Source organism: Aristolochia californica, unplaced genomic scaffold (assembly GCF_029961685.1).
Source record: "Aristolochia californica isolate CCGP_79_NKW_82.1479 unplaced genomic scaffold, dmAriCali1.0.hap1 SCAF_7, whole genome shotgun sequence".
Classification (NCBI taxonomy): Eukaryota; Viridiplantae; Streptophyta; class Magnoliopsida; order Piperales; family Aristolochiaceae; genus Aristolochia; species Aristolochia californica.
The window spans coordinates 35,980,382-35,988,589 of NW_027182268.1; the positions used below are offsets into that span (position 1 = coordinate 35,980,382).

At 41.0% G+C, this 8,208-nt stretch overlaps 1 protein-coding gene across 2 annotated transcripts; it reads right to left on the reverse strand.

The window, feature by feature from the left end:
* Positions 1-729: 729 nt before the first annotated feature.
* LOC137937592 (probable methyltransferase TCM_000336) lies at positions 730-3,381 on the reverse strand. Of its 2 annotated transcripts, none has more exons than XM_068782689.1 (4): positions 3,137-3,381; positions 2,599-3,000; positions 1,304-1,576; positions 730-1,206 (listed from the first exon to the last, which is right to left on the reverse strand). In XM_068782689.1, the coding sequence occupies exons 1-4, from the start codon at positions 3,275-3,277 to the stop codon at positions 871-873; spliced, it is 1,152 nt and encodes a 383-aa protein (XP_068638790.1). In that variant the 5' UTR covers positions 3,278-3,381; the 3' UTR covers positions 730-870. The 2 variants fall into 2 exon arrangements, with proteins under 2 accessions (XP_068638790.1, XP_068638791.1); XM_068782690.1 differs by lacking the exon at positions 3,137-3,381 and adding an exon at positions 3,085-3,122.
* Between the last annotated feature and the right edge of the window lie 4,827 nt (positions 3,382-8,208).

Below are 8,208 nucleotides of genomic sequence, written 5' to 3' on the forward strand. Positions count from 1 at the left end.
GGCGACGCTCCGATGGTACGCCGAGAGGGAGAAGAGAGGGAGGCTTTGCAACGGAGCGGTGGCACGGCTCTGCGACAGAGGCTCTGCCTCCCGTGCTTTGCAATGGCAGCTCTGCGATGGAGGCCGTGAGGGAGAAGATAGAGGAAAAAAAAATTGGGAGAGGTAGGCTAAGAAGGGAGCAAAGAGGGAAATGAGGGAGAATAAAGGGAATTTTTTTCCTTTAGAGGGGAGGGAGAAATGCATCCCGCTTGTGATTCTTGTGGATGATTCGTAAAATAGGTATGAAACCTAATTCCTCCGTTTTTTCTTGAGCACATTACTTGACGTGATTCAAATGAAGAGGAAATCATTTTGGGATGATGGCTTAATCGAATGAACTGAGTAATGCGATAGGAATTCATGTCTAATTCAATTTGGACTAACAGCCCCATAGAATTTGCCCCTCTTAAATCAAATTCGCCCAGGCCATTAAATTCCACTCTCCGTGCCTTCTGATCTCTTACGTTTGATCCGTGTATTGTTTCAAATTTGGATGGTTCCGGCATTAACAAACCAGAAAAAGTGAAAAAAAGCTCAGATCTCTAATTCGTTTTTTTTCCCCTTAATTTTGGTTTCAGCAAATCATTCATTTGCAAATGGGTAAAGTCGATCAAGCTTTCTAAAAGGTCTCTTTCCAAGTAATAAAAACATATCTTTTTAATCTTCAATTTGTATCAGATTATTCTAAAACTTTTTCTCCTCTGTGAGGTTAGGTTCTTCAAACAAGTATTTGGGAATCAAGGAAAATTAAGTAGACGGAACGAAGGCCATTTGGTACAATCAACAATCAATACAGCCCATATCTTTTCATTACATGTATTGATCCAGGTTTTAGATTAACTTTCTAAGAACCAGTAGAAGAGCAAAGGCTTTGATCTCTTGTTTCGACATCTCCTCGTCGAGCAGTTGGGCGTATATCTCAAACAGACGATCAATGATTCCTCCGCCAAAATGGTGCGTGATTAAGGTCTCTTGGATCGCCCTGACCGCGGCCGCCATAGACTTTCCGTCTTCTATGTTGTTGTCGTAATTGCCTCCCATTTCGAACTTGTCCAAACGATCAATCGCGAAAGACCCTTCCATTTGCAGTATTTCTTCGATCTCGTCGATAGATGGAGCATAGAAATGGGTTTTGTACGACTCCACTTTTTCCTCTTCGATCTCTCCCTGCGCGCAGCCAATCAATCGTAGCAAATGTGACGAAGATATATAGAGTAAATTCAAAAGTGTGAGGAAAAAACCGACCAAGCACTAGCGCACAGACCAGGGAGAGCATTCGAGCGAATGCTTCGGCTAAGAGTTCCCAGTAGATGGTGTTTCCTCTGTTGGTGTGATCTCTGCCTGGCCTTCCCAGAAACATCAACACCATCCGACCTCCTGAAATCAGTTCCTGAGATCTCGACTCCAAGAACACACGAAAATCCTTGTGAAATTGCGACGAGTACGCTTCTGTTACCGATTTTGGACTACTTTCGGAAATGTAGATTTTCCCCTTGTTTATGGATTTGCCGCTTTGATCAAACAGCTCCGGTGGGACCTGGGCTAGAAACAGTTTCGAGTTACAAATGACGAAAGAAATTGATTGAAATGGCTGCAAGAGCTTGAAAAGCTGGTCTCTGGTACTTCCCAGAGTTCTAGAAACGGTTGAAAAAGGCCATTGACAATCATGGATGATGGCTCTCAAGGTTTGAAAAGGAGACGTCCCATTTGAGTGGCTCAACTGTTGTACTTGAGAGTGGCGCATGGGATTCCCACTTAGTCTCGCTCTCTTGGCTCTGCTTTAAAGTAGTTGCAGACAATAATGGTAGCCCTGCCTCACATAAACAGAAGAACACGATCTCCCATGAATTGGTTCCCGAGAGAAGTCTTGTCTAGCTCACAAAATCTCAGTGAGACCGACCAACCCTCTCTCAACTCCCAACTCAAGTGCATGGGTCTCAATCTAACCTGATAGATGATGAGGAGTGAGGATCACACACATAGGTTGGGTAATCACTATCCAATTTAGAAATTTTTTTTCCTTGTACTCACAAATTCATGTGGATTATTAGCTCAATACTCTCTTTTGTGGCTCTACATATGATAATTTGGGTAGAAGCATACAAGTTGGGTCAAACGCCCCCGGAATGACTAGCCAAATTGGAAAGGTCTAAAGCCTATAATAACTAGCCAACTTGGAAAGGTCTAAGGCCTATAAATCCTATAATGACTAGCCAACTTGGGAAGTTTTAAGGGCTATAATGATTAGCCATGAAGTGAACTAATAAACTTAAAATATTTATATTTGTTTAGTTGGTTTAGTTAGGTGGGAGGCAAAAATAGAAAGTTGAGAAGCCAGCTCATTATTAAGTGGGGGAACTGTGCCACCCTGTACGGTGGCCCGCCTGTCCCCACCTTAATTTGTTTTTACTGAGTAAAGGGCAAAAGAGGAGACCGGCTCACTCCACCAAATCAAGTGGCACGTTGCGTGCCATCGTAAAAGTGCATGAAGCCATCGTGTCATTCGTCAAATCGTCCAAACGTATAAAGCATACACAGTGTTCCAGTGTATTTGCTCACCTGAGACAGCCAGTGCAGACTGAACGAGGAGTGGACAAAATGCAAGCTCTTGCTCGGGAAAAGCCTCCCATAGAAGGAACCCGCCACTGCTGCCACGAATACCGCCTCCGGACTACTCTGTCCTCGCTTCACTTTGCCATAAAACTCCGGCAGCGCCAGGAAGATGGAGTTGAAATCGTTGGTCGGAAGATCGTTGAGGAATAGCCTGAACTCCGGCGTCGCCCGCTGGATCTTGCGGCATTTTTCCTCCACCCCTCCGATGAGGTCGCCAAGGACGGAGAATGTGTTGGGTCCCGATGAGCAGCCCAGATCGGCCACACCCATGCTCTCGGGCGTTGTACTTAGATACAGATCGGTAATGGTGTCTATCGTTATGTGCTTCACCATCTCCAAGGCCTTCCTCTGAAATATTCAGACGACCAAAGTTAAACGGAATTGATCAACAGGAGCAAACTAATTAGTAACCGAGATACTAAAATCCAAGACCTTCTGCTCATTGTTGTCGTTCATGGGTGCAAGTTCTCGCTGATTAACTTACCTGGTTGGAGGAGTTCCTAGCGTAGCTGGTTTCCCCTATCCCCTCTTTCATGTGAAAGATTCTCTCGACCTCCATAGTTGGAAGACTGGAGTTTTGGTAGATTTGAGCTGCTAAGTTATTGCCATAGGCGTCAGAACCCATTTAAGCTTTTCTGTGCTCCAGCTACTTGTCAGAGGTTTGAGGCACTCTTTCTCAAGGTTGGTTGCTCAGAGAGAGAGAGAGAGAGAGCGAGTTCTGGTCTGGAATTTCTGGATACACACTGTACACAACACTAGAGCAGCTATGGCGACTGGTGAGATAATTCATGAACAGCTGTGCAGTTAAATACAATCTCTACAACTCCCAAGTGCTTCAATAACTGATTCATTTATGGTGTTTTTCAAAGTTAAAAAACGAATTGGTAGGTCAACAAGCATATTCTGCCCAGACTTAATTGTATTTTAACCGATTTCTCCTTCCTATAATGCTTCAGCCGAATCATTTCGTTTCGTTTGTGCCTGCTTTTGCAGTTGATGACATTGCAATCCTTTTCAGCCCCACAACGGAATTCTTTAACATTTTGTTTCCCACGTGGAAAGCTTCCACTGAAGCATGTAAAAAAGCCGAACCAGAGACCAGATTGACGACGGTGGTTCCTTGTCGGAAGACACCCATTACCACTCACTTCAGCAGGTCCCGAACTACGTTCGCCTTCCCATCTGGGTCCTCGATCTCGCCTCCGCTCGACGGTTAGGAAGTCTTCCTTGCTCTTTGACATTAGTGGTAGGGTCCTCCACAGTGCCGCCCAGCATCGCTCCATTATAACCTTCTGGAGAATGATGGCAGCGTTGCATTATTATAACTACACTGGTCACGTCAAGCCGGGGAAGATGGGATGATCAAATGGATTGGTAGAGTAGGATCTAGTAGACAAAACGGGAACGACGACATTGATCATTCTCTGCTCCCATCGCTCCCCTTTCCAGAGTAATTACGGCGGTATCTCCTTGTGACGACACTGATTAATTAATTAACTATCTGATGAAATAATACTTAACAGTCACGAGAGGCTGAAATTCTCGGTTGGATTGACCGGAACAATAGTGAGCAGAGGCACTGGTAATTAAGTCCAACGCTTGCCACTGCGAATCCACTTGTCTGGATTTGTCGACCAATTTGGTTGGCACACGGTACGTCAAGCCACTAAAGAAAGTAATCCCTCTTTCTCCACGAAACCCATTGACTGAATTAGTAGAACGGAATAATATATTCAGTTGATAGGTTCGATCACCGAAAGAGCTTCGTGAAAGGAAATATCCAGACCTAACATCTCAATAATACAGAAAGATCTTTACGGGGAACGAGAACCTCTGGAGTCTGGATAATGAAGCTCAGGCGTCTGGTCAAGCGAAGTACGACAAAACGGTCTATAAATGGATGTAGCTCCGTTCACTTTCATTCAGTGTCAAGAACCCTAAACGGTTCACTCTGTGTTTTATCGGTACCGGCAAAGGAGATTCTAACAATGACTTTTTACCAAAATACCCAATTTCAAAAATATATTTTGAGAAATGACGACGCTATAAATTTATTTTGAAAAATACCCAACTTTTACCGGTCCACTGTACATGTGTACAGTCAAATGTGACATGTAAGCTTTGACTAATTACGTGTCACCACATCATCAGGACGGTGTGAGTAAATGAAGACATCGACCTCCACATCACTATTCCAACACGTTATCTGCCAGGTAAGATGTCACGTCATAATCTATTAACCTTCTTTTTTTCCTTGTCATCTCGCGCCACGTAAACCCTCATTTATTATTTTTTTTGTTCTATCTCTCTTCCTCGATCTTTCTCCTCTTGCCCCCTCTCCTTTCGCCAGCCGTCGCTCCCTCTTCCTCGATCTTTCTCCTCTCCTCTCCTCTCGCCCATCGCCGCTCGGCCTTGGCCTGGCCTTCGAAAGCCCCCTCTCCTCTCGCCCGCCGCTGCTCCCTCTACCTCAATCTTTCTCCTCTCCTCTCCTCTCCTCTCCTCTCCTCTAGGCCGCTGCCGGTCCTCTACTGCTGCCTCTCGGCCTCGGCTGCTCCCCTGCTGCCGCCGCTCGGCCTCGGTCTCACCCTCGACGCCCCCTCTCAACTGCTCCCCCTCCACCACCACCACCTCCACCTCCACCTCCACCTCCACCTCCACCTCCACCTTCACCTCCGCCTCCGCCTCCTCCTCCAGCTCCAGCTCCAGCTCCAGCTCCTCCTTCTCCACCGCCACCTCCACCATATCATTTCCTGATTCATTTTTAGAGCTTTTTTGCATAGGTTACGAAAATGAAAACGTATTGTTTCTTTCCTGTGAATAATGATGTAATCTTGTTTCGAGGATCATATTATGAGAATTTTGAACTTGAAATGTTGCTTCCTGCAGATAAGTTTAACTAATATTTTCATATTTTTTCACTTAATAAATATTTTAAATCGATAATAAAAGGTGTTGTAAGATTTTTAATTAACTAATATATTTTTTAAATAAGGTGATAAAATTTATACAAATAAATTGTATTTTTAAACTGTAAAATAACTTTTTTGTTTAATTTTTTCAATTTATAAATATTTTAAATCAATAATAAATGGGTAAGACTTAAGAGTAAGATTTTTTCAATTTATAAATATTTTAAATCCATAATAAATGGGTAAGAGTAAGATTTTTTTCTATTTATAAATATTTTAAATTTCTAAATATTTTAAATCGATAATATGTTAGTAAAATTTTTAATTAATTAGTACACTTATTTTATTTTTAATTAATAAATATTTTTATCGATAATAAATGGTGTTAAATAAGTAAGAGTTAAATTTTTAATTATTTATTATATTTTATGATAATTTATTATTTTAGATATAAGGTAACAAAAAGTGTATTCATAAATTTTATTTTTAAAATAAAAAAAATTTATTCAAATATTTTTCATTTAATGACGTGGCATCTTACCTGGCATATGATGTGTTTGGATTAGTGACATGGCATTCGATGTGTCCATCTACTCATGCAGTGCAGATGACATGTGACACGTAACCAGTCAATGCTTATGTGTCACCTTTTGTACACATGTACAATGGACCGGTCAAAGTTGGGTATTTTTCAAAATAAGTTCATGGCATCGTCGTTTCTTGAAATATGTTTTTGAAATTGGGTATTTTGGTAAAAAGCCTTATAAATAAGCATTTGTCGGCTTGAGGAAAAGACAGGTTGGTATGATTTTCAGGCATCTTAATTATTCACCATAGTATCTGCTAATTGGTCATGATCAGACCTGTGTTTCCATTAAAGCTGAATGTGTCACTTGGGCATCGATACACAAGGACCCAGAAACAGGAATATGGGAAAGGGGAGATGATTTGATTAGTTAACGAAGCTATCAACTGTATGTTGCATTCTAATCCTAAGACCTTTGTTTGAAAATACAACATATACTAATAGTATTTATCAATTGACAATTCAGTATTATAGTTATGATAATCAAATTTGATAATATAAGAATAAACTCAAATTAACATCTTAGATGAATACACAAGTAGGGATGGCATCGAACTGAGCCGGTTCGCAAACAGTTGGAGTTCGGCTCCTTCTTGGCTCTGTTTGGCTCGATCAATCCCAAACTCCAACCAAATATGAGTTCTGGGTTGTGTTCGTTTAGTTACACGAGCTGAGCTCAACAAAGCCTCGGTTTGGTTTGCGAGCTCACAAGCCGGCTCGGTAACTTAAAACAATTTCAGCCGGTTTGCGATAGTTCAAGTTCGGCTCCTTCCTAACTCAATTTGGCTTGATCAATCCCGAACTCAAACCGAATTCGATTTCTGGTTTGTGTTCGTTTAGTTACATGAGTCGAGCTTGACCAAGCCTTGTTTTGGTTTGTGAGCTCACAAGCTAGCTCGGTAACTTAAACAATTTTGGCCGATTCGTGAATAGTTCAAGTTCGGCTCCTTCTTGGCTTGGTTTGACTCGATCAATACTCGAACGAAATTCGAGTTCTAGGTTGTGTTTATTTAGTTACACGAGCCTACTTGGCAACTTAAATAATTTCGGGCCTTTAGAGTCTTCACTCCTCTTCTTTAGGAAAATTAGAGTTGTAGAGATAGATGAAAAAATCATTGCTCTCGACTCAGTCTCTCCTCCTTTCCCGTTCACTCTCCACAACTCCACTTATCTTGTATTCTCTAACAGATTGAGAGAGTCAGAAAATTCTCAGACTCTGCATGGAGGGATGCTCAACAATGCCATCACCTTCTTCACCGCCAAACGTCGAACAATGCCCTATTTTTTCAACAACTTCTTCAATCAACTGGTTTTAGCCGACATTTGTCCTCGTCAAGGTTCGGTTTTGTGAAAGGTTCAACTTTCTTATTTTTTGTTTATTTTGTTCAACTTATGAATCTATGGTTTTATGAAAGATTCGGTTTCTATTTATTTTTGTGTACTTATGAAAAAAACTATAGCTCCGAAGTAACAACATCATAAATACTATTCACAAACTTGGTTTTTTTAATAGATATAAATGCAGATACCATATAGTCTACGATTTTGGAATTTCTGTTTTACTATCCCCTATTTTCTCTCTTTGAGTAATATTAGCAATTTAAAATTTTATTTTTATTAGATACAAGATTCAAATTCAAGTTGTGCTTTTATTGATCATCTCGTTCTTCCTGTTGTTGAGTTGGATCCAATTACTCATCCCACTTTGGTTCGTATTCTGTTCTTCGGGTTGGGAAATTTAATTTAGAAAACAAACCAATAGTCCACAACCGATGCAATGAAACCCATAAAAACTTGCTCTACTACTCTAGCTCTTCTCAGGTCAGTTTCAAATCTCCATTTTCTTTTCAATCTTCGCTTCTGTTCCGTTTGATAACTATCTACCCATTGCCATATATAGGTAGTTATTGTCATTATTTGTTCACTTGTATTTCTTATATTAATTTTATTATGTATTAAAGTACAGGTCAGGTTTAGTCATAGATCGAACAATCCATCTGTCTATAGAATGCACAATGGTCTCCATTTTCAAGGACGTTGTCAAACAGAGGTTTCAAATAA